The sequence below is a fragment of the Halichondria panicea genome, chromosome 1 (assembly GCF_963675165.1).
Source record: "Halichondria panicea chromosome 1, odHalPani1.1, whole genome shotgun sequence".
Taxonomy (NCBI): Eukaryota; Metazoa; Porifera; class Demospongiae; order Suberitida; family Halichondriidae; genus Halichondria; species Halichondria panicea.
The window spans coordinates 10,430,872-10,457,880 of NC_087377.1; the positions used below are offsets into that span (position 1 = coordinate 10,430,872).

Sequence of the window (27,009 nt, forward strand, 5' to 3'; positions counted from 1 at the left end):
ATAACCAAGTCAAGCAATGTCTTTTGCTGTTTAGGCTTCGCAGCAGGGAAAGAGAAAAGTTAACATGGAGTAATTTAAGCTATACTCAACAAAAACTAAAAACAGAGTAAAGACAGCGGACTTAGACAAGTTAGAGCTTGTCAGTGGTGTAAACTTACTTCTCTAGAGTAACCTCCCAGCCTCTGAGTGATCGCTAGTGGATAGAAGAGCTAGAAACAGTTGAAATACAACCAGACTACGGTCATGCGCATAATTACGGGCCTGCAAAAATTAGGGGCGTGTCTACACGTGAGTTCATTATGGATATGGATAAAAGTTAGCTAGCTGGCTAGAGAATTAGAAGTAGATTTTAACTACTATACTGGAGCTAGCTATATAACAATTGGTTTTAGAGAATGGCTAAAGCAGCAAATCTCGCGTTGTTTTCACTAATTTTGCTAAGTTCATGGACAAGAGCCTTTGGAGGTAAGTACGTGTCAACAATTGATAGGCCAAGATCCACAAGTACAAGTACATGCAAGTATAGTAGTGTGCATTGCATGCTGCTGCTATAAGGTTGTCCAAGCTCGTAGCTAAAGCCTGCAGGTAGCTTATTGTTACGATGTCAGGTTGTAGTTTACCTTGCTATTCCCCTGAGGCTAGAAAGCTCTAGTTCTTCTTTCAAATCTGTACCCTGCATTGGGATGAAGAAGCTCAAAAGCTGTTTTGTGGTTTCTTAATGGATTAATCTGTCTTAGTGAAACCTTATCCCTGTGTACTCTAAGCCCTAATTGCAGCCATTAGTCTGCACACATGCATAATTCCTGTGGTCTGTTCCGCTCGTTGTTTTGTGTATACACCAATACACCATCTTTCAGTTGTACATTCTTCCCATCATACAGATGCCATTGTGAATGGACCAGGCTCAGCGAGAGCTCAACCGGGACAGTGGGCAAACTTCACCTGCACCGTAGATTGTTCGAGAGATATCGACTGGTACGTGGAGGGTTACAGGAGCGATATATCGGAAGAGTGCGTTGATACGGGCAACAACATGATGGTGTGCACTCGGATCCTGCAAGACTGTAGTACCTCAATGAGCACCTCAGGGCGTACACAACAATTGAGTATCATGGCTAACACTGACATCGCGGGACTTAGAATTGCAGTGCAATGTGCGGCGATCTTGGAGATGTATGATCCAGTATCACCTGATCCGTGCAACCCGTATATTGTGTACTCAAGATTAGCATACCTAAATGGTGAGTTCAAAGTGCGCATAGTCCTACGCTTATCTTTTAGTGTATTTGGACATGAGTTGACACAGAGTGATGGGAACTAGGTACACTGTCTAGACTATAAGACACGATACGTTAACTTGCAAACATTTATCGTTAATAGTTTTCATCCCCATAGCCAACTTAACAGCGTTCGATTGGCAACATTTGTACTTGTTGCGTTTTCAATAGCATCATGTTCATCTCAGGAAGATCTATTGTTTGAATGTTGCTCCAGCATGTTTATTATTGTTTTGTTAATGGCTGCATGTGTCTGCAGCAGCTGTGTGAGTTCCATTGACCACTGATAAGAAGCGTGTAACTGTTTAAAGTGGGTGGCTGGTTTTGATAAGGGGAGATCAAAATAACGTCTGGTCTGTAGTTGTAGCAATTATCAATGAATTGTGGTACTTTTAAGAGTATTGTGTGTTCCATATATCTTGTTGCTAGTAACCATCTCTTTTGACATACAGTGGGTACTTTTAGTGCTACAAATGTATGACGTTTATAGGTTTCTCAATTAGGCTTGCGGTACGTATGTTTCTTTGTATAGAGACTATAAATTAGTGACAAACACTGTGCTCATCGTTCACTGCCCCCCCCCCACCCACCCACCCACACACGCACAGTTGACAGTCCACCGACAACACCAGACCCAACACCAGTCGTGTGTCCAACACCAGCAGTATCACAAGAAACAGGTGAGTGAGTATTCTCAATACACTTATTATGTACGTATAGATATAGTGTCCTTCAGTTTACACTAACAACGCTAATTAGGGTGTTGTTTATAGAACAGTTATGATCTTGTTGTGCTAGCGTTTACAGTGGGGATTTAGGTAATCTATCAATCGTAACTTTGGGAACATGCCCCGGGGTGTACATGTACGTGTAAAACTATAATTATTATAGTTGTGTGATTTAACCTAACGGAAGCCCACAATGCTTTAAGTACTGTTGCTTTTGAAATGGAGCCTTTTGTCTCGGAGATTTATCGTTGAGTGTGAATATAATGGCAGTAGTCGTAAACAAGTTGAGCTGCTGCAGATAATCACGAGCGTTTAGGTATCCCAATGTATCATATTATCCTATTCATTGGACACACCCACTGCAGATGTCTTGCGTAAGTACGACCATAATTATTTAGGAGACAGAGCAGCATAGCTGGTTTTCCACCTTCAAAGCGGCTTCCTATCTCCTGATTGGATAGGCACTTCCTTAAGTGGTTAGCTCCAACTCCAAAACTGTGGTCTGGCTCCATTTAGGTTGTGTAGTAAATTATAAACACGTCTGAGTGTCTAATACTACAAAACTAGGTCCATTTAAGTTGCATATTAGACACTTGCAGCATTTTTTAATAGATTGCAACAGGTTGTCCCAGTAGTTTGTAGTGGACCTATATAGCCTGAGAATTCACTGTCAAATAACAGTTTTAATAAGCTATGTCAACTCCCTCTAATACTTGTGGTGTAATTATTGTCCACCATAATGTACGTACGTAACAGGACTATAATTACTACATTTACATCTTTCGAGGTCAGAGTTAATATCCCTCCAAAACTCCCTCTAGGGTGAACTAATCCATTTCAATTATTCCTCGTCTGTAAGACACGTGTGTGTGTGTGTGCTTAACGTACCGTGTTAGTTTGAGTGGGTGTTATGTTCGCACTCAATCTAGCGTGTCTAATAGAAAAATGCTGACCTCTATTAAACTGTAATAGGTTTAAACATCTGTGTTATGGAAAGTTATGTAATCACAATGCTGCTGCCGTTGGTTGTTGTCATGTGATGTTCGTTTTCCCCACTCACAATTCCCTACACAAAACTGATCGATCTATTGATAGCTATGTTCTCACATCAATCACCCTAATACAGTCATTTTGAGGTATCCTATACACACAGTGTACTAAAAATAACGACACCTCGAGCCAATCACATGTGTTTCGTCGTGGTGAATTTTCATTCCCTATTTGCTTATCGCTAAATTGATTTGTTGGTCACATGCCGCGCTAGTTCGTTACACTGGGTATTTTTGTTGGCTTTCAAGAATGCTAGCTGCCCACGAGTTTTGGGTTCTTCTCATCTATTTTATGTGCTCTGTTGTCAGTAGTGATGATCAGTGTTGTTAGGTGCAAATGACCTTTGATTACCCCTACGACAACAGTGAGATTAATGCTAAGAGTCACCTTTCTTTCAGGATCAATATAACTGTCTTGAAAAAAAAATTGTATACTTTGTAGATGAGCTACATTGTTACATTAATGGTTGCCCTAGGCTATAATTAATTCATGACTACACTATAATAGTGTAGGCACTGTGCTAGTAATTACGTAGCAGCTCTCATTAATTGTACTATTTTTAGCGCAAAGTAATGCTACTGCAACCTGTTGCTCATTGTTTGAGCACAAAGCACTTGACTAGGTCACCGTGGTCAATAGGGTTTAGGGAAACCGAAGGGAATTAAACAGGGAAAGTTTCATAGCTCTGTCACATTGTTGAGTTAATTGAAATTGCTGAATGAATTTGCTTTGAAGTGGACATGTGACTTTCTTAATGGTGCCTGCATGGTGTGCATTTTCTATTAATTTATTTATACACATTTTATGACATATCTGGTTGCACCATGTCTGATGATGTCGGTTGTAGTTGTTAGTTTAATTGTTCTACGATCCCACTCAGTGTACAAAATAGACTGCACAGCCACTATACTTGCCCCCACAATCACTAACCCCTCCCCTCACAATCACTAACCCCTCCCCTCACAATCATTTAACCCCTACCCCCACAATCACTAATCCCTCCCCTCACAATCACTTAACCCCTACCCCCCATAATCACTAACTCCTCCCCCCTCACAGTCACACACACAGTCACAGAGAGGGTCACAGAGACAAGTACTGTGACATTAACAGCATCTCCAAGCGTGGTGACACACACAGTAGTGGCATCAGTAAATGGACCTGGTAAGTGAAGATTCTGTTGCATGTACATGTACATGTGCATGTGCATGCCCACACTGGTCCGTGATGGTTACTAACCATAACTAGACAGAATAACTATAACCACCTCTTAAACTAATTTACCACATACTAGCTAGGCTATAAAAGAGGGGAATAATTGTGTGCGGTGAATATTGAGATAGAGAATTGAATTTACCCACCACTTCAAACATTCTGGTACTTGCTTGTACAGCTTGTCTTAGTACACTGTATAGGCAGGTGACTTGTTGTGTTACTACAGGTGTGTTGCTTCAAGGCTGTTTGCTTCCGTCAATAGCTTACTTTCACTATAATCACTAGTAATAGCACAGAACCCTTTCATACAAGTACGCGGCCTCGTGTATCTTTTGAGTTGCATATGGTGGAAACACTATGGTGACTTTATAGGCCTCTATCTTTGAGTGTGTGCGTGCGTAATATGATCCTGCCAGTCTCAGTTCCCATTGCCTTTGCTACACTGTCCTGTGAATACTTGTACTACATACCAAACTATATACCACCTCTGTGCATGAATCTACTGCCTCTATAATGAAATTCTCATGGAGGATTTGATTATCATTAACCTCACTTGTGTGTTGCATGGGATAGAGCTTTGGTACGTTATTACATAATAATAATCATTATACCCTTGTTAATCTTTTTTGGCTTGAACCTGTCCGACTGACACTCTATAGTTGTGTGGGTGGGATACATGTCGTTGCTATCTTTTAATGATCTTTTTAAAGATAATTAATGATTTTCACTTCTCTCTTTCCTGCCTCTAGAGTGCACACCCACCTCAGCAACGGCCAGCCATAGCTCGATATCTGGCGTGAGAAGACTACACTTCTCTAGTGTACTACGAGAACTGTTCACTTGGTTGTGTACACTACTAACGGGACTGGCCTTTCTATGACATCATCACAATTAAAGGTCAGTCATGCGTGTTACATGTGACGTGAATTAATGCTAAAAATGGACCCTTACGTTATATTGGGTAAATGCAACATACTGTTTTATAATTTTATTGTACTTATTTAAGTCGCACCACGTCTGTAGCTTATTGAGGTTCCATTAATTTGTCATAACTTGGCTCCCAAACATGTCATAGTGATATTTACCTACACAATGTTTTTCATTAGAAATTAGCATGTGATCATATATAGAACTGAAACCTGCCTTGTGCTAATAATGTAAAGCATTTGGTGTGAGCTATTGAGTCAATGACCCAACACTATTATTCGATAGTCCTGATTCTCAGTCAATTAGATAGTCTATTGTTTGGCAGCTTTTACGGAGAAATATCCACACTTATACGTTCATTACCATAGATTGAAACAGTTAGAGGGATTGGAAACAAAGGTACCCTCGAATAACATCCGCGCTACGCTGCAGTTTAATCGAGGCTGTCTCAAGAAGCTGTGCCTATTTCTACACACAGTGTATATTAACTAAAGACACCTGTGCCCGGTCCATGCAACTCACTTATTCCATTGTAGCAGCACGCGTAACACAATATAGCAATGAATGTCTCTTTTTACTGGGTGTGGTCATTAGCAAGTACTACACGTGGCTCATGGACTAGGCCTGTCTTTTTATGTCAGTTACCCGGAAAAATAGCCTCGTTCATAAGTTGTACAAAAATCAGATTCAATGTAAAGCATCACGTGCACCACTCCGTTACCAATCCCTCTAACTCTTCAATCTACACTTCACCTCATGTATGTAGTGTACAATGTAGCCTACTACTATACTACTACTAGCAGTCACGCTGAGCAGAGTAATGCTTATCTTAAGCGGTGGGTGACCTGTTGAAAGCTATGGAGACTTTGGCTCGCATTAACCGTGTATGTAATACTCTAGAGGGTGGCCTGCTGATAGGGTATAGTCGACAACGCAAACAGACATGCTAAGCCTGAATCCTACGAGTAGTTAAGGGGTTTAATAAAAAGAGGTGGTTAGCATAGGTGAAATACATCGTATGTATGCTATGTAGACTCTGTGGCTCATTGACCTGCTTGTAGGGTATAGTCACAAATATACTGTGCTCACATGCAATACTTCACTGGTTCCAAACTACCCACCTCTTATGTATCGTACATAACTGTTGCAGAGGAGGTTGGCGATTGTTATCAATTTTTTTTGTATCCCCCACAGTAAATGCAACCATAGAAGGAACCCCAACCTGCTGAGTCAGCACTTTATCTCATTTTTGCGTTCCTGACCATTCTTGAATGCTTCTCTTTCTTGTATTACGTCTCCCGTTAGTCTATGAATCGTAGTAGTTTAAAACTATAATTGCTACACCTGCTATATTAAGACAGGAGTCAAAGAAACAATTAAGGAAAGTGCAGCAAACAACTGGAAGTTTGTGACTATAATCTTAGTTTCTGGCTCATTGCTTCGAGTAGGACTATGCTACTCACTTTTTAGTCAGTTTTCACTGAGTATTGTTAGCATCATTAATTTTACTACTACTATTATATAATTCTATGATCGTTTGCAGCCTTTTGGCTTAGCTAGGATAGCTACTTTTCTCTGCAAATTTCCGTATATCTTTTCTCTGTTCGTACACGCACACTCCTATCCGTACACGCACATTCCTCCGTAAAACATTTTGATATGTGATCAACCTCCTCTGTAACTGTTGGGAATATGGTTAGAACAGCCACTGCTAAAGCCTTATTTACGTTGCATGCTTGTTCCCCAGACACTAATCCTTCTTTGGGAGGAGGGTAGTTTGTGGAATAGATTCACGATAGCTTTTTGACGCTGCCACTAATTGGCGGCACTTGACTTGCTGTATGAATATGATTATAATATTGTTAGCCTGAGAAAGCTCTAACCAACGCATTCCTTAGCGCTTGTTTGTGGGTGGATCTGTGTGATTCACTTAAATTTGTTCAAATACTCTGATAAATACTCCTATGACAGTGTATTGTTTGTTGTCACAGTTACTGTGTTACTATAGCAATTTTCATTATGACTGCGTCAAATTAAAATCGTATAAAACTATTGACCTCTCTTGTTTCCCCTCTGCAGATTAGAAATCAATCTCATGCAACGTCAAACTGTTTTCTGATTCACCATGTTACAATGTATTTGCTTTGTCGACTCTATAATTATCTGTTTGTCTGTCTTTCTCTTTTAATTTGGCACTTTTTTATAATACATTTTTTGTCAACAACATAATTATTGTGCACTTTGTATTATCTTGTCACAGCGTATGATGCTTCCTGTTCAATCCTACACTTAGTAATTTTTGTAATACAAGGTGCCATTTTATTTTACTGATCATAATTATAATTGTATTGTTTGCAATTGAACACTATGCTTCTACATGTACAGTGGAACTACCATTAACGACCAATTACATGTATATAAAGAGCAATGTACCATGCTAACGACCATGCAAGAGCTCGATCAGGTTTCGATTGAAACTACAATGACTTCAATGTAAAGCAACCTCTCTAATAATAATTATATAAACGAGCAACTTTCTAGTCCCCACAATAATTAATTAGCAGAAAATTATTGCTGAGATAGCATTATTTTGCACAATCTCGAAAAGAGGTTAGACACTTTGGCAACAATAATTTGGCATTGATCGTTTTAACAACAATAATGGTAGATTATTATCATGTACATTTGTAGTGTTGTTATGGTCGATCATTACCCACTCGTTTAATGCAAGGAGGTGGAACAGGCAGACGGAGACCACACCCACTAGTGGAGTTCAAGAGAAAAATCGTCATGATTCAAGTTGAAATGTCGGCCGGCAAGTTGACGTACTGCGCCCCTGGGGGAAATAGCTCCATGGACATCACCTAGGTACCTAGAATACAGAGCAGAGATTTAAAGAAATCTGTTGATCAGTATATTTACACAGGCAAAAATATTATCGTTCACAGTGGCTATAATGAACTACAGACTGAATGCTATTTTGACTCTGACAATACTGATGTTTGCACACAAGGAAGTATCCTGCAATGCCGAAATCATAGGTAAGACATAAAATGTCCAACTCATGTTATGGAAATGTAGAAAAGTTATGTCGTAAATTACTGTGCCGATACATTAAACCATGCAACTATCAATGAGACATTTACCTACATTCAATGATGAGTCTGCATTTCAAAACTTGCTCACTAAGACAAAAATGACCAAGTGGCTTTGATTTTTTACTACATATCTGCCAAAATTAGTACTAGGGCTTGGCAAATTATGCTTTTTTATTATTCTTTTGACTATTCTCAAAAAGTCAGCCTAGTATCCAGTTTGGTGTACCCGTTTAAAGACATCAATGAAAAAAGACAATTTATTTGTAGTTGTATTGATAGCACTACCTGAGGTAGCCTCGTTCCCAGCCTCGTTGTCTCTTCAACCTCCTCTGCATGGGATAGCGGAGGATACATGTACATGCAGAGATATATGGTTGCATATCCTCCTCTAAGGAGTGCATGGTCATTGATAAACGAAAGAGAGGCAAAGCGATAGAGAGAGAGAGAGAGCAGAAGAGGATCGTCAGGGTCAAAAGTAAAGCTGCTTCCCGAAGACTTCCACTCAGCTAGCTTCGGAGATACTATAAAGCAAGAGTAGATGAGTGAAATTCAATTAAACTCCTCAGGAAGCAGCTTTTGCACTTTTTGAATGAATACTGTTGAATGCATAAAAATCTTTAATGAAAATTGCACATCTTGAATGACACTGTAGCTATGCATCTTGAATGAATCTTGAATGACACTGTAGCTATGCATCTTGAATGAATATAATTATTGTAATCTGAATGATGAATTTGAAACAAACGGCCCATCATACAAAGCAAGCTATCACCTTTAAGATTCGCTGTAAATAAATATGCACATTATAGCGCAAGCATTGGGTGCACTTTTCCCCCTCGAACATCTCTGGCGTTCTGAAAGTATAGACTGGTCAGGACATCCAAAGACAGTATACGTGGCCAAATTTAGCGCTTGTCTTCCTCATTTTATACTGCATGGTAGATCTAGCATAATTATTGTGTATAGACAATTCGCATGCCTTTTTTACAGAGTTCCTTCCAGCAAAATCTCTCTGCTACTGATAGTCAGAGCACTGAGCCATGTCCGGCATTGTATATAAATGACAATAATTATGCTCTGAAGTGCTTTCCTTGACCTTGTCAGTGAAGTTTTTCAATAGGTCTGCTGTACAACGAGTTAATACTGAGCTAGGCTATCTGTTTTGGGATTTTAGAGATAGACTATAATAGCCTCGAATCCAGGCCGATTAAAAATACGGCCTTTGCATTTGCAATCATAGGCGTGGTCCATACACGCCCACGTACTATCTACTACCGTATAGCGGGTAATTTTCGTGGGGCAAAATATTTGTGGTTTTCGTTGTCTGACCACGAATATTTTACCCACGAATGAAGCGACCTTGCCTAAAGTATAACGAGTTACCCAGATTCTGGGTAACTCAGTTCGCGCATGTGCACTATCACCCATGCAATACGGACCAGGCCGTATTTTAATCGGCCTGGTCTCGAGGCTAGAGATAGACTTGATCTGCATGAAGATGTATACATAATAACTTTGAATAGACTGCATGCTATATATCTGTCTGTATAGTAATGGACAGTATTTTCTCTTATGTGATCATCATTATACTTTTACATGTATGTTATTTGTGTGCATAGTCATCATTTACGCATGCATGCGTATACTTATTCTATTGTTCCTATGTTGGGGCCCTGCATGCCCACTGCATGGGGTGATATCCTCGCCCATGCACTGTTTCAATCAATCAGAGTTTATTGTGACTGCTTGTGACCAGCCTAGCGTGCGGGCGGCAGGCTTATAAATAGGGTTATAGTTACTACATTTGGCGACAAGGATCCGATGGGATCTGAATGGGATCTGAACTGTACTGAAGAATCGAAGCTAGAGGAGACGGTTGAAGCACGGTGGCGATGATTAATTGGCAAGATCGATGAGTTTGACCGAAGCGTAGAGGACTGGGTATCCTACACGGAAAGGATGGAGCAATACTTTGTTGCAAACGGCTTAGAAGCGGACATGCCTAGAAGAGAGCAGTCCTATTGATCGTATGTGTCTATCAATGTACCAGCTTATCAGGAACTTGGCAGCGCAGCACTCACCCTCGGTGAAGACCTATATGAAGAACTAGTTCAACTAGTCAAGGACCGCCATGATAGCCTCCTCCATCAGCAATAGTACAAAGTACAATTTCAATACACGAGTACAACAGCCAGACGAAACGATAGCAGACTTTGTAGCTCAACTCAGCAGAACACTGTGAATATGGTGACGCTCTAAATGAAATGGTTGCGAGACAGGATAGTCTGTGGATGCCGTGATAAAAGACTACTGTGCAAATTGTTGGCGGAACACAGACTCACCCTGGAAAAAGCTTTTAGTACCGCTCAATCGATGGAACTGGCTGAGAAAAGATCGAAAGACATGCGACAGGCCGAGAACATACATGGGATACAAGAAAGCAGGAGGAACCAAAAGCAGCCAGGAAGGGCAGCCCGAGAGACAGAGACATTAAATCGATGTGGTGGAAAAAATCACTGCCACGTGGATGTCGAAGAGGAGGAAGAGTACGAACTATATTACTCATTTTTGAACACCTCACCCATTACTGTAACAACGATGGTAAATGGAGCGAAATTGCCAATGCAAGTAGACACAGGAGCATCGTTGTCGCTTATCAGTAAGGAAACTTATCGTACACTATGGATGGCTGACTCTGCTCCTAAGCTATCCTCCACTGAAGAGTCCAATGTAAAGCTGAAGACGTATATGGGCTCAGTTAAATTCTAGAGGTCAAAGTTCAATACAAAGATCAAAATTGCAACTTGAGCCTAGTGGTCAAGGGCTCAGGACCATCGTTATTGGGAAGAGATTGGCTCAAACACATTAGGGTGGACTGGTACCAGCTAAATTCTAAAAGTGTCAGATGATGAATTTGTTTCGAAACACGCGAGGTTGTTTGACAGCAAGTTGGGACATTTGGAGCAGTACACTGCCCGGTTTGAGGTTGATTCAACAGCGGAACCTAAGTTCTACAAGGCCCGACCATTCCCAAGGAATGTGATTCAGCTGAAATCATTCCTAGGAATGTTAAACTACTACAACACATTTTTTCCTAGCCATTCCCACAATCTGGCCCCCCTGCATAAGTTGTTGCAGAAGAACACACCATGGATCTGGGGTCCAGAGCACCAGGACGCTTTTAAGACTGCCAAAGTGGCACTCACATCCGATAAAACACTCGCTCATTTTGATCCAGAGAAGAAATTGATTTTAGCTTGTGACGCCTCACCATATGGCCTTGGAGTTGTCCTGTCACACAAGTTCGAAGACGGTGTACAATACCTAGTCGGGAGACACTTCTTCATTCAATCGGATCACAAGCCTTTGGAACATTTGTTTAAAGAAATGAAAGGACTACCAACCTTGGCGTCTGCTCGGTTGCAGAGGTGGGCTTTGACCTTGGGAGCCTACGACTACACTATCACATACAAGCCTGGACCACAGCACTGCAACGCAGATGTGCTTAACCGATTGCCGCTACCCAATTCTCCAGAAAATGTTCTCGTTCCACAAGAGACAGTAATGGCTATGGAGATGTTGTGTGTCTCAATTCCAGTACAACCTAAACAGCTGAAGCAATGGACAGACAAAGACCCGTTCATGTCTAAAGTTCGACACAAAGTACAAACCGGTTGGGAAGATACGCAAGACCCTGCCTGGAAGCCGTACCAGCAATACAACCTGGAACTACGACGTCTCTTACTGGAGTTGCAAGCTCTTCTTGGATAACTAAACCATGGCCATGGACCCATGGAAGCTTAGCCATCTTGTTGGAGAGCACCTTCCGTGTTTCTGCTGTCGCTTTGAGTCTTAATACACCGTCCAAGCATGGCTCTTTTCTCTTTGCTTACTTTTTTTAACAAATGAAAAAAGAAAAAAAAATTTTTGAAAAACTGTGCATGTATGAATAAATATTCTACAGCTGTTGACCAATGAGATCAATTAGTGGTGACGAAAGTGTGGTATAATAATTATACAAGCAACAAAAGCGGCCGGGTAAGAGTAGCTTGTTTAGGCCCTCAAAAAATAGTGTTGTGACATGATTATGTTTCCTTAGTCGGAAGTCAAAATTGTCTTAGCTATATATAATTATGCTGGCTTCTTTAGCTCTGACAGCCACCCTAGATCGAGGTAGGCTATGTATCTCAAGAATACAATAACTCCTATACTCTTCCCATTTATAATACTATATATACCTAGCAATGAGTTTTTCATCTAGCCTTGTTTTTAAAGCTTGATCTTAGCATCTTCATGGCCGCTTTTTGCAGTTTTCTTACATGACGTCATCATCATGAGAGTAATTAGTGTGGGAGTAATTAGTACTAGGGATACACTGGAGTGCAACCTCGCTACGCACTATTAGCCTCGAATCCAAGGCCTTTTTAATTGTCTTGGGATCGAGGCTAATTCATAGGTAAGGCTTTTGAGTAATAATTGTTGAAACAGCACATGGGAAAAAGGAATTGTTAAATGTTAATAGTTGTAGCTTGATCCTGGTGTCAACGTCGCCGAGAGACACTTGTAGCTACATGGTATTGATTGTATGTAATATCGAACGGTTTAGCTTTCAGGAGGGAAGTAGTAGTTTGCTGATCTTGTTTGACAATGGCTTTGATTAAATCGTTGTAAACAACAACCGTAACAAACGTGGTATCTGGCCCTTCCAAGTCCAGTTTAGCCATCTGATTAAAAGGGCAACGAGACAGTAGGAGTGTTGCACCACATTTTGAGCATTCGACGATGTCATCTTCAACGACTTTAACTTTACCTTTACAGTAAGTTCAAGCATTGAACTTTTCGAACTTCTTGACAGCAATGACGGTAGCACCCATGAGGGAAAGTTCATTAGATTCGGTTAGACATTCGTCAACATCGTCAATGTTGTCAAGTTTAGTTACGGACGAACCATTTGCTCGCATGGAAACAGAATACTCGCCACGAAATACTCTGACAGTTAGCTTAGTTATGTAATAGCTCTCACCTATTTCCAATGAACCTATTGCTTCTTGCCAAACAGAACCAGAGCCACTAGTTCCATGTTCAGATTGCAGAAAAGAATAAATCTAGGTAATGATCGAAATGTCACAAATCGTCAATTTAAGAAGCATTGTCTAGCTTATGAGCAGAACGCTTAAAAAAAGGCCTTCTGAGCTGTAGAATGGAGCTAAAGTGTCCTCAGTACAGTGGCTAACGCGTCCTCCAACTTTGAAGTCAAACCGTTACGGTCTGCAGCAACCAGAGCCACTAGTTCCATTGAGTCCTACATTGTCCATTCTCTTCGCCAAAATCTCAACGTGACCCGATTATAGCCTCGCTTCGCTCGGAATTATTAGTATGGGAGTAATTAGTATTATCATCAGTATGGGAGTAATTAGCATAATTGAATTAGGCTAATTAGAAAAACAAAACATTGAACTTTATGTTGGATCATAATTATATCATATGCCTCGGTGCGCATTCGCAAGCGAGGTATACGGTAGTGTGTTTGTGTGTCTGTGTGTGTGTGTGTAGACTGCTACAGCTGCTCAAGGATGAATCAAGTGCAAGTAAGAGTTTCTATAGGCTTCTAGTCATGTTTACTTGGATTTTAATTCGTGGATTTGCAAAATAATGCTCCGTTCCCGAGTTATACCTAGTTTTGCTTACTTGGCAGCCTTTTCAGAAGAGCACGTAGCCAAACTGTTTGCTACTCTACTTAGTAGTTAGCTCTGCACTAGAACGCTAGCTATTGGTAGCTGCAAGAGTACCAAGAGAGCTAGTCTCGAATACCAGCCGGTTCTCATTGTAAGCGTGGGCGGGAGAGAATCGTCTGGTGACTCTGGGCAGAACGTTCTGTCAGTCAGGAATGTTAACCACGTGGATAATAACCCACAGTTTAAATAGAACTGTTGTATAGAGCGGTTGCATTCTCGAAGCTATCTTACATTCTTGTGGGTAAGGCTCCAATTAATAATAATACTCTTCTTGCGGGTAAGGCTTAATGAATATACTCTACCCACATTCCATCCGACGACAGAAAAGTATGCCCAGAGTCACCAGACGGTTCTCTCCCGCCCACGCTTACAATGAGAACCGGCTGGTATTCGAGACTAACAAGAGAGCTGCAAGGCTCTGCAGACGGCAGCCATTAATTTTAGACTTAAACTTTTGGCATCGATCGTTTTTAACAACAATCATGATCGATCATTACCCACTTTTTGAGTTTGCATGCTTGTAATTATTGGACTGCTATTATATAGTAGCTTTATGTTATGTAGCTTTGGCATCTCCACCGAGGCATCAGCACCTGTGGTGCTTTCATTGATGTAGCATTGCTTCAAATAATACAGCAGTATAAACATTGTGTTAAATTTTGGTATTGAGACTGACCCGGGCCTTTAATAAAGGTGCGGGAGCAGTCTATATGGACTCATCTGAAATCCAACATGCCGTATGCAAAATGCACTTAATAATGTGGTGTAACCAATGGAAACTTGCTCTAACACAATGACATAATTATGCATAATTATACATAATTATGCAATAATTTATGATCTCACTAACCCAATCCTGCATGCACTAACACCATGCACACATTACGTTATTAATTATTGCCACTATATATTAATCATACCAAGGGTGTACACTACAATCTATCGTATTATAAATGGGCGGGGGCTTATGTCGTAAAGAATACATTGCACGTGCACTTTATAGCCTATAGCCTCGATCCCAGGCCGCACTTTCTGAGGCCACTTTTACTCTACTCCCTATATAGTGGGCGGTTGGCTAAATAATATACCTTAACGTTACTATTATAGACGGGTAGCGTTTTCAGATTTTTTTCTATTTTTAGGGTACTAATTTTGGCGGATTTGTAGCATATTCATTACCACAAAAGATGTATAAGTATGAGTTTTAAGGTTGAATGGAAAGTTTGGAGTCAGATAAAAGGGCTAGCTTTGCTTAGCATACTCTCAGAAGTACATTAGAAAAAAAGTTAATTTATTTTTTTACATAATTAATTTTTATTAGCGCGTACTTAATTAAATTCGCTAAATTAGTACCCGTTTATAATAGTAACAATAAAGTAGCATATCCTGCTGACTCATCAATAATATGACGCATACGCAGTATACATTGTGAGTTGCATGCCCTCTTCTCTTCATACGCCTTTGATTAACTTCAACCAGTGACCCAACAAATAGATCTGGGAATTGTTTTGACAACTAACTCTCATGGACCAAACTCTACAATGCAAAGCATCTAGGACATACTATTTCAGTACTTACATCTGTCCCCGTGCACCAAACGATTTTTCTAGGTTAGATCTTACTTCACATGTATACTGTTCTCAAGTGTGGCATCCAAATCTATACTACAAAACATAACTCTCCTAAAAAAAACCCGACATAAAGCCACAAAATAAATATACTTCAAAACTGAAGTAGCATGCAAAGCAGTGGCGGATCCAGGAAAAAGAAAGGGGGGGTTCCAAAGTCTAAAATCAGCGCGTGCAGCACAACATTTTTTGTCCCAAGTATTAGTTATTGCCCAGCACGAGTGCAACATGGCATATAATTATTGCACTGGATTGACATAATGCCCGAGGCCCGCAGGGCGCCTGCAATAACTAACTTGTTGCCCAATGACGTCAAATTCTTCTGATTGGTCTATAAATTGTAATAAAAGACATGTGTTTTGAGTGGAATTTTAGTGAATTCATTAGTTTTGTTAAATTTCATAGTAAATTCTTAGGTTTTGTTCCCACAACTAATGGAAAGGTAGTACTAATGGAAGAGGTAGTAGCCTATGAAAGGGTGGTAGGGTGATGGGGCATAAGTCCCAAAAGTAGATTTCTTTCTCAAAATTTACTGCATTTACACACAGTGCAAGTGCATATAATCCCGGTGCATTATGCCATAATAATGCAGTGCAATATATGGTTGCTATGCATGGTAGTGATGTAACATGCCATATACAGAGCACTGGATTGCTTTGATCTGCCCACTCACTGGGCAACAATCAGTTTATATAATCAAAAAGGGTACTGACATTCTTGATTCCACATAGCCACGTGTGGTGCTGTATACTGTAACCTCATACTCAGCCAAAAAAACCTAGTCAGCAATAAGAAAAAAGGCAAAAGGGGGGTTCAATGGAACCCCTGGAACCCCTCCGGATCTGCCACTGCAAAAAGATACGCTTAATGAATTGTTGAACAGCCATGCAGCTGACAACTTCGACATAACCCAGTACATCAAGTTTGTACACCCAGAACGCTTCAGGTATTACATAAAAACTCGTTTGATAAATTCCAACAAGCTTGACTGTACACAATGTATGTATCTCACTATACCACCAGTCACTTTTATTTCAACCGTGTAGTATAAAGCTTAATTTGGAATGCGCTGCCCAAAATGCACTGTACACCCATTTACTTCATCTATCAAGCTCGTCACTTCACACAACACTTTGCAAGTTACTTTGATCCACAAATTCCCTGTATACTTTTCACTCTACACCTATATGCCCTTGATGTATTGCGCACAGTATACGAACCTATACCAGAGCTATATATCTATATTGTTAACAATCTGTCTCTATTATGTGCTTGTCCCATTACAATTATAATAATTAGTATAACCATGCATGCATATACTATTGGTTGAAGTCCTCTGCAGTTTTTATTAACATTTTCGGCCGCAGCCGTTATTCGAAAACATCATTGACAGCGTGCAATTACTTGATAGGTAATTGCACGCTGTCAATGACGACGTGCAAGTACTGGACCGGGGGATTAATTGCTGTACACCCTCCAGTCACTAATAGCACATCATACGATTTACTCAGCAACATCATACTGTATGCCCGCATGCGGTTAAATTTGTGGGTATAAATGTTTGCGGTAGAATCAACGAAAACCGCAAACATTTACACCCTCGAAATAATAATACCCACTATATACGGTAATTATTAGTGATGCATGCTTGTTTGTCTGTCAGTCATGCACAACTTGTCAAGCCACCCCCTTCTATCATCACGGCACAGCTTGAATAATAAAAAGCACCGCAGGTGCTGGTGTCTCGGTGGAGGTGCCAAAGCTACAGTATACTAATAGCTTTTATACATACATTATTATAATTATTATGATGAACATTTTTGTTTTGCTGCATGCAGGCAGAATATCCAGGAATCACAGGGAAACTCAAATAGATTGACCCATGATTGTTGTTAAAAACGATCGATGCCAAACGTTTAAGTCTAAAATTAATGGCTGCATCAGCAGAGCCAGCCTTGCAGCTCTCTTCTCACTTCTAGCTATACCATGCAATAGCTATAGCGTTCTAGTGCAGAGATAACTACTAAGTGGAGTAGCAACACTCCATGCATGGACAAGTTTTTCTATGCACTCTTCTGAAAAGGCTGCAATGGCATTCCAAGTAGGCATAACTTGAGAACAAAGCATTCTTTTGCAAATCCACGAATTAAAATCCAAGAAAACATGACTATATACAGTGGAACCTCTGTTAACAACCACCTCTGAATAAAGGTCAACTGCTATAATAATAACGGCCAGGCACCCTGGTCCCAAATGAACAGTTTGTGTACAAAACAACCCCTCAACAAAGGCCACCTCTGTATAAAGGCCAAAACATAATTGTTCCCCAAAGGTGTCCGTTATAGAGGGGTTCCCTATAGAAACTCTTACTTGCACTTTTATTGATCCTTGAGCAGCTATAGCAGTCTACACAGACACACACACACACACACACACACACAGAGATACACAAAACACACTAGTCTACCGTATACCTCGCTTGCGGCATGCGCACCGAGGCATAATAATATTAGCATGTATAGTGTCTAGCATGTGTATCACATTATTTTACAGTCGTATTTTGAGTCAGTGGTTCAGTGTGTGAATTTGACATTATACACTGGACTTATAATTAATAGTATGGCTAAGAGTACCTTGCCATTGCTTGTTATGAGTGCACGAGTAGCCATATACTATTGATTGTTAATCGTTTGTGATGTAGTTTTAAGGACATTTTTAGCTGCAGTTTCAGTAAAAAAAATTAGCCGTGGTCGTTATTCGAACGTGCAGTCGTCAAGGCAGTAATTGCACGTCGTTAATGACGACGTGCAATTACTGATACGCAATTAATCACTGTATGAACCACAGTGAAAAATAGGACAACATGCGATTATATTGTGTATAGCATTATATATGTACACTATTATACTGGTATTTTGAATTCTCTACCATTGATTAGATGCAGCCTCAACAAGTGCTGGCAACAAGTTTGTGATCGGTTTCTTGAGGAATTCTTTTGTAGCAAACCATAACCCGGTTTTGTTCTTGTTTATTGCAAACCCAGAGTCAAGTACTATTAATTTCACAGTCACTCCAATTGATTTTAATGATAGCATTTCTACCTCTTCAATTATGGTAACCATTCCAATCAGTTTTGAGGTACGATCTCTCAATGATATGAACAAGGGGATCCTTGTAGAAGCTGACGGAAACATCAACGTGTACGGGTTGTCTATGACGCAATTTTCGGCAGACGTCTTTTTAGCATTACCCTGTGCTGTAATGCCCGTTGATGAATATGAATATTATGTAATCTCTTATGAGCCAAACATTGTTGGTTCCTTTTTTTATCCTAGTATTGTTTTGTTGGTAGCCTGTGAAGATGAAACTGTTGTCATGTTCCGCAATTCCTCAACAATAATATTACTAAATAGTACGCAAACGTATCAGATTATCAGTAATCAAAATGATCTCACAGGAACAAGAATAACTAGCTCGAAACCTTTGTCTGTGTTTAGCGGATCTGATTGTGGATTAGTTCCATCTTCTTCGAACGGTTGTGAAACAATGGTTGAGCAAGTGCCTCCGACTGTGACATGGGGCTTAAAATTCCTCCTGCGCTCTCTTGGCCCTCGCTTCCGTTTTTTGTCTGGTGATCTTATTCGTGTTCTTAGTTCCCGAGCAGCAAATGTATCTGTTAGCAGCTGCAACGCCTCACTCAGCGAATTCCAGTTACAGAGTGGAGGGAGTTTCAGAGAATTTCAAATCGAACCAAACAGTGCCTGTAGCATTGAATCCACTTCTCCAGTACTGGTCGCTCAGTATGCAGGCCGTAATGTTGCTAGCGAACTAACTGTTCGCGGAGGACCATTCATGATGATAATTCCTCCAATTGAGCAGTTTACAAACAACTATTTAGTAGAGTCGCTCACTGCTTCCGGAGTGAACTATATCACCATATATGTTGCTTCTGAGTTTTTTCAAACTGCAGATATATTGTTAAACGAAAATGTTGTTACTGGCTGGAGGGATGTTACATGTTCAAGTGGAGAGATTTGTGGCCACATAAGTAGAACAAGTGTGTCTTCTGGAGCACATTCTATCCGCCATCAAAACAAATCAGCCGTTATAGGTGTTTCAGTGTTTGGATTCACCGGAAGTACTTATGGTTACCCTGGAGGCATGAGGTTATCTCCCATACAATGCAACTGTGGTCAAAACTCTATTTGCTTGAATAACATTGGACAGTTCAATTGTAGGTGCTTGAATGGATTTGCCTTAATGTCTGGAACAGATGAATTCGTATGTAACGGTAGGTTGTCATGAGTAAATATTTATACAGAAAGTTATTATACTTTTTATTACAGCCATAACTTGTCCTCCTTTGACTGCTCCTACTAATGGTTTTGTGACGTACAATACTACTATTAATGAAGACGGCACCTATGCCTTAGATGTAGTAGCTACCTATAGCTGTGACACCGGGTTTTATCTGGTTAGTAACACCTCATTGACAGAGACATGTACTGGAAATGGCAGTAGCACTACTGGTGCTTTTGATGGACAAGCTCCAATCTGTGAAGGTATAATTATATATTAAAAGCACATAATTATTATACACAATTCCAAGAGCAATGTAGTATAGCTGTATAGATGTATAATAATGATCATTTTTGCTACAGCTATAGTATGCCCTCCACTTTACAATCTAACTGACGGCTCGGTGTCTTATTCGAATGTGCCTGGTTTAATGGCTACCTATAGTTGTGACACTGGGTTTGCTTTGGTTGGTAACAACACAAGGACTTGCACTGGAGATGGCAGTAACAGCACTGGTGCATTTAATGGGGCAGCTCCAACCTGTGAACGTGAGTGGATTAATTAAGAATACTTTAAACTTCCCCATATTCCCCATATTCCCCATACAGCCATAACCTGCCCTGCTGTGCCCTCACCAAGCAACGGGAGTACTAACTTTAGTGGATCTTCAGCTAATCAAATCGGCAACTATATATTTAATGTAGTGGCTACCTACATCTGTGACACTGGGTTTTCTCTGGTTGGTAACAGCTCAAGGACTTGCACTGGAAGTGACAATAGTATTACGGGTTCTTTTGATGGACAAACTCCAATCTGTGAAGGTACATGTATATTCATTGTAAAGGCACATACACAATTTTTATATGGGGTGCCAAATGTGTCAAAATGAAAAAAATTGCCCGTATTTATATATTCTATACATGTATCCACGTGTGTATTTATAATTATATAAATCAATCCAACTCTTTCCACCAAAGCGCTTTGTCTAAGCAGCACCATTACCTTACTTTTCCCAACTTAGCAATGAGTGGGCGTTTCTCAATACAGTAGAACCTCGCTAATCCGGACCCCTTTAGTCCGAAACCTCGCAAATCCAGACAAAATAGCAAACTGAAAAGAGGAGGTGCTGTCAGTAGAATAGACTTTAGACGGGAACGAAGCCTATCAACAGTTTTGTTCTGGGTGTTACGCAATAGCATTATGAATCTCATTATTTTTAAGTGGGTGTTAGCCAATAGCGATGAATATCACTTGTGTTGGCCATGCCTCTCAGTCAATCCAGTGTGTGCAAAGTTCACACGTGATAAAGTTAAGTAGGAAATACTGCAATCTGATTGGAGCCAGTGGAATTCCACCGGCAGAACAAAACTGTAGATAAGCTTGGGTCCCGTCCTCCTTCAGGGAGGGCGGTGACGCCCGTCTAAATAGACTTCTGCGCATGTGAAATGTAACTTGCTTTGCTGAATCAGCAATAATTTTATTGCTCAATACCTCACAATGTGACCACTGCAAAGAAAACGAAGAGAGACTCACAAGACTCAGAGAGAAAGTTGAGATAAAAGCTAGACTATTCTAGCTAGCAGCTTCCCTTCGGGCCACAGTAATATCATAATACATGTACAAAAGTGTCTTCATTAATGATAATTTATTCATAATCAATGAATGACATATCCGTTAATCCGGAAATTTCATGTATTCGGATGGGGTCTGGTCCGGCTCTATTCGGATTAGCGAGGTTCTACGGTACTGCTGTTTTACAACTTCGCGTTTCCAACGCGCGCATAACTCAGGCATAGAACAAGGTATGTGCACACTAAGCATATCAATGCGTAGGTAATTCTTTGCTCTATCATCTGGTATATAGATTGCAAAAAATTATAGCTTGCGCCAATTGGTCTGTTTTCCCAGAGCCTGTCACAATTTAATTGATAAAGTAGCATTATGAAAGTGAACAGTTAATTTGAAGTACATAAGTAATAGTTCTCGAAGATACGCAATATTACGTGGTCTTTCGAACCGGATCATGCTCTCAAGAACTAGAAACGTGGATTCATCTGATTACAGTGAAGTACTGTAAAATACACCCACATTGAATATAGTTTTGAACTTTGATTAATTGAGCTTTGAACCGTGAATGTTAATATCAAACAAGCATTGTAATTGTGATTATGACTAGGCAAGGGCCAGTTTCTAGGCAAGGGCCAGTTTCTAGGCAAGGGCGGTTAGGCAAGCTAGGGTCAGTTAGTGATTGATTGACTAGGCAAAGGCCAAGAACATGACTGAGGCATTACCCAAGAAGAAGAAAATCCATTGTGGAGACCGCCAACATTCTTATGTCACGAAGCACATACAAGAAGCATTAGCCCTACCTACTTTGAAGCAGGAGAGGATTTTGATCAAAACCTTCGGCTTCGAACAAGAACAAGAGCGATTGTGTGACATAGTGAAGATCGGACTGAAAACTGTTGGTGGGAATGCGATCGAGCTTCCCATACCACTGATATGCGAGTCGTTGTCACACCAACCAATTTCTACTTGCAAGTCAAGTTACTCGATTTTGCCGATATTGATGATGACAGAACGAGTTGCCAGTCGACATAATATTATTGATCGGTTCTGACCACTATTGGAAAATCATCACTTGCAAGCTTAAGGTTGTGCAAAGAGAAAGTGGTCCCACTGCCCTTGAAAACCACCTTGGATGGATATTGTCAGCCCCCACCTGTGGCCTTGATGGATATACTTCTGCTGTCAATGTAATCACACGCTAAAACAGTTCTGGGATTTGGAATCCCTCGGTATCAATACCACGGAAGTGGGCACTCTGGAGAATTTTGACGACAGTGCATGATGGTCGATACGAAGTTTGCCTTCCTGACAACTACGAACTTAGCAAGAGATGATTGCTCGGATTGCTACATCGTTTGAAACAACGACCATCTGTTCTCAGAGAATATTACGCCACTATCACGGGAAATAGTGGATGGAGTCGATGAGTCAGAGCGCTCAAACCTTGGTGTTACCCATTATATCCCCGTGATCAGACAGGACAAGCTAACCACCAAGCTGAGAGTGGTTTATAACGCTTCTGCCAAACAAGATGGACCGTCCTTAAACGACTGCCTTTACACAGAACTGAAGTTTAGAAAGAACATAAGGGACATCATTTTGAGATTTCAAGTCCATAAGGTGGCCCTAGCCGCAGATATAGAGAAGGCCTTTTCCTCGTGATATCTGTGGTGGAGAAAGATAGGAAGGTGTTGAGGTTCCTATGGGTGATGGCATCATGAATAATATATCACCCAAGATCATTACACTTCACTTCAAGAGAGTCATGTTTGGCGTGTCGTCTAGCCCATTCTTGCTGAATGCCGCAATTCACTGTTGGGTTTATATCCCCAGTAGCTATTCGTTGTTCCAAGAGTTGTGCGAGGAAAAGGTGGATTGAGACGAATCTCTCCCACATCACTTACTTACTGCGAACTTTAGTGTTTAGTTTACGGCATAGTGCACCCTTTACCATTCCAAGGTGCTACTTTGACAGTCTGTCTGTACCGACTACTTCTTGGAGCCTTATGGGATTTTGTGACGTGTCAAAGACAGCTGTTGTGTACCTTCACTCTAAGTCAGTGTTGTCTGGTTACTCCGCAAGCTTTGTTGCTTGCAAGACACGGGTCGCTCCCATCAAGACTCAGACCATTCCTCGTTAGGAGCTGCTCTCTGCCCTGCTTCTAAGCAGACAATGTGTCCCAAGCTCTATCACCGGAGTTGCTGCTTGGCGGAGCCCAGCTACCTCACAGACTCGAAGGTGTTCAATTAAGGACAAGATAAGTCATTTGTGCAAAATTGTATCAACCAGATCCGAGGTGTAACACAGACGGTGTAATGCATGGACACATTGTGCAGGCAAGGACAACCCTACCGATATCCCTTCTAGGGCGGCTATATGGTCCCTGTTGGCTCCAAACTGAAATCCCTGACGATACAGAGTTGACGGAGATGCCAGAGTCGTGCAAGCTTGAACAGAAGAACATCTGCTGCCCTATATTGGTAATGGATCGCCAAATCAGTATTAGATCACTAATCAAGTGTGAGAACTTCAGCTCCAAGGAACGATTGTTTCGAGTGACAGCATAATTATGTTTTAAGGTTCATTGAATTGCTGAAGAAACATTCTAGGCCACCCAACCACCTCACTCACAAAGAATTACAGCAAGCCCAATCTTACTGGATCAAGGAGGCACAGTGCTTTCTCAGGAAGAGGCCAGTGTTCAAGGTCTGGCAACAGCAGTTCGGCCTATTTTTGGACAAAAGTGGAGTGTGGAGATCATGCAAGGGACTTGGAAATGGTGACCTCCCAATTGCGACTAAACACCCAGTGTTTCTGAATTCCCAACATTATTAATTTTAACCACTCTGATTGCTCATTACGCTCACACTGTATTCAGCACAATGGTATCTGTGAGACTCTGACCGAGGTACGAGATAAGTTTTGGGTTATTCGTGGCAGAAGCTTTGTCAGCCGATACGATAGAAGACCGCAACACCCTCCAGCCGCACCCCCACTGCCGGCATGTAGAAGCTCCCGCATTCACATACACTGGTGTGGACTACGCCGCACCACTTTACATCAAGAGTCCTCAGGAATCCAAAGTATGGATATGTTGCGTCGTACGAGCCTAGAAGTAGTTCCGGACTTGACGGCGCAGTCCTTAATACGGTGTTTTAAAAGCTTTACAGTATTTACATTTCCCATTAAGGCAATGGAACTACATGTACATTCAAAGCCGCTTCCAAGATATTGCGTGATATTCTCAAGCACCCAGAAGTTGAGAGATTGTTGCCTCGAAAGGTCTTCAATTTAGAGGAGGCTCCACGGTGCGGAGGAATCTTTGAGAGGATGGGAAAGTCAGTAAAACGGTGTATGTGGAAAATCATCGGCAGAGGAAAATTGACTCTGGACAAGTTATAGACGGCTACAACTGAAGTTGAAATGATTGTAAACTCGCATCTGCTCACTTACATTTCCATGGACAGCATCCAAGAAGCCGTTACTCCCTCTCATTATTTTGATGACTGGTCAGAGACTTGTGAGCTTATCAGACGGTCCCTGTACAATGAAGAACTAAGTGAAGATTGTCGCATTTGACATTTCAAAGAGGATGATACATTTGAACACAGTATTGGAGCAGCATTTTTGGAAACGATGGGAGAAAGATTGTCTTCTGGAACTCAAAGAGGCGCATCATCACGGCAAACACCCAAGGAGAAACACTGTGACAAGATCGCTTTGAGCGGCATGGTACTGATACCGGGAGACGGCAAACCATGAGGGTTTTGGAAGCTAGCTAAAGAGGAAAGTCTGATAACTGGGAACGATGGCCAAACCCGAGGTGCTGTGGTCAGAGTGGCATCTGCTGATCGGCGACCTACTCTGCTGAGGCGTCAACTCCAGCTCCCATACCCACTATAGAGATTTACGATAAAAACAAATTCTTCAGTGGCCGACAATGATTCTGATCAGTCGACCGCTGAACAAGTTTCTCGAAGTTGATCGAGGTGTCGCTGCAGAGAATGTAAGAGAGATTTCGAATAAACCAAAGACTCGCTGAACACTTAACTATGTACCTATAGTTGACTTGGCCGTCAACTGTGGGGAGTGTTATGTTCTATTAGATATAATTATTCCATTTATTGTCATGTGATACTCACATTGATACATTGAAAATACTGAAGTGAACAGTTAACTTAAGTACATGCATATAAGGAATAGTTCGCAATATCATAGACTTCAAAAGAAGCATTCGTAACATGAAGTGACTATAACATAGCAGCTGTATAGCTATCAGTAAATATAGTGGGTGAATGTGCTTGATGTGGGATTGTCTCAGAAAAAACTAAGCAGATATCGGGAGCAGTGTTTCTACTTTCTTAAACGCACCAAGCCTCAAACCAACGTCATGGCACACTGCCTTTACCTATAGCATCACGTGAGGCGTTATCTATCCCTCTCTTTCGTTTATCTATATGCATGGTTTAATGATGAAGCTCCCTTGTGAATGTAAGTGCATACTTCTTTTTAATAATTTATAGACATTTTTAATTCCCAACCTCCAGCCATAATCTGCCCCGCTGTGCCCTCGCCAAACGACGGTACTACTGACTTTGGTGAAGCCTTATCTGATGAAAATAACACCTATGCTTTTGATACGGTAGCTATCTACAGCTGTGGCACTGGGTTTTCTCTAGTTGGTAACAACACAAGGACTTGTACTGGAAATGGCAGTAGCACTATTGGTGCATTTGATGGAGAGCCTCCAATCTGCGTAGGAGAATGTAAGATTATAGCACATTTGATCATACAGAGAGTATTTATTGCTTTTTTTTCACAGCTGCAGTTAGCTCAATTTCATTGGTCCTCTCTATTACTGTACCCATTGTGATGATTTCGACTCTACTAGCTCTACTAGCTCTAGGTGGAGGATACATTATTCTTGCTCGCCTCCGGAAAAAGTCTGCTAAATAACATTTAACTATAATTATTATCATTACTGTAATCATGCAATTAGTCTATGCAAAACTGCATGATATCACCGGCCATGTATTGATTGAAGAGAAAGGGCCAAGTTGGCAATGGAGGCAGTTCACATGATTTACGTACACACACAGAGAAAAGAGGTGTACTGTTTTAGACCCTGTGAGCGTGTGCTATATTAGCACCGTGGTGTGCTAAACAGTGATTCAGCACACTACATGTGCTGTTTTGTAGGCATATAGCACAGCCTACGTGTTGTATTGGTGTGCTTTTTCATGGCTTGTAATTTTAATGTTCGATTACATGTGCTAAATGTAATGGTTGTGCTGAAACAGGTAAACATGCTAATTCAGCACAGTGTGCTGTTTTCAGTACCAAATAAGGGCATGCAGTACAACAAATGTGCAGCTGCAGCTGCATAGCAACAAAGATTTTTTTAAATTTGCTGTTCTTGCAAAGAAGAAAAGAAGTTGAGTTTAGACATGGTTTGAGAGCTGTTTGACAAAACTGTGTAACT

General features: G+C 40.9%; 2 protein-coding genes across 4 annotated transcripts; both read left to right on the top strand.

The window, feature by feature from the left end:
- The first annotated feature begins 284 nt into the window (after window positions 1–284).
- On the top strand, window positions 285–7,577 carry LOC135330750 (uncharacterized). The gene is made up of 6 exons (XM_064525697.1): window positions 285–465; window positions 882–1,241; window positions 1,886–1,957; window positions 4,115–4,219; window positions 5,020–5,167; window positions 7,277–7,577. The coding sequence occupies exons 1-5, from the start codon at window positions 396–398 to the stop codon at window positions 5,148–5,150; spliced, it is 738 nt and encodes a 245-aa protein (XP_064381767.1). The 5' UTR covers window positions 285–395; the 3' UTR covers window positions 5,151–5,167; window positions 7,277–7,577.
- Window positions 7,578–7,974: 397 nt separating this feature from the next.
- On the top strand, window positions 7,975–26,963 carry LOC135345497 (uncharacterized). 3 transcript variants are annotated; one of them, XM_064542924.1, is made up of 8 exons: window positions 7,975–8,065; window positions 8,146–8,238; window positions 18,597–19,949; window positions 20,005–20,220; window positions 20,320–20,505; window positions 20,566–20,778; window positions 26,075–26,293; window positions 26,350–26,963. In XM_064542924.1, exons 2-8 carry the CDS (start codon window positions 8,154–8,156, stop codon window positions 26,481–26,483), a joined length of 2,406 nt encoding a protein of 801 aa, XP_064398994.1. In that variant the 5' UTR covers window positions 7,975–8,065; window positions 8,146–8,153; the 3' UTR covers window positions 26,484–26,963. The 3 variants fall into 3 exon arrangements, with proteins under 3 accessions (XP_064398994.1, XP_064399001.1, XP_064398986.1); XM_064542931.1 differs by having other exon boundaries at window positions 7,977–8,065; window positions 8,165–8,238; XM_064542916.1 differs by having other exon boundaries at window positions 7,998–8,065; window positions 8,124–8,238.
- Window positions 26,964–27,009: the final 46 nt, after the last annotated feature.

What these genes read in the sequence shown, in the direction of transcription:
- LOC135345497 (XM_064542924.1), top strand. Translation starts at nt 8,154, where the DNA reads ATGAACTACAGACTGAATGCTATTTTGACTCTGACAATACTGATGTTT. An exon ending in AGATGAATTCGTATGTAACG is followed by an intron (nt 19,950 to 20,004) that starts GTAGGTTGTCAT and finishes TTTTTATTACAG; the next exon opens with CCATAACTTGTCCTCCTTTG. An exon ending in GGCAGCTCCAACCTGTGAAC is followed by an intron (nt 20,506 to 20,565) that starts GTGAGTGGATTA and finishes TTCCCCATACAG; the next exon opens with CCATAACCTGCCCTGCTGTG.
- LOC135330750 (XM_064525697.1), top strand. Translation starts at nt 396, where the DNA reads ATGGCTAAAGCAGCAAATCTCGCGTTGTTTTCACTAATTTTGCTAAGT. An exon ending in ATGGACAAGAGCCTTTGGAG is followed by an intron (nt 466 to 881) that starts GTAAGTACGTGT and finishes CCCATCATACAG; the next exon opens with ATGCCATTGTGAATGGACCA. An exon ending in AAGATTAGCATACCTAAATG is followed by an intron (nt 1,242 to 1,885) that starts GTGAGTTCAAAG and finishes ACACACGCACAG; the next exon opens with TTGACAGTCCACCGACAACA.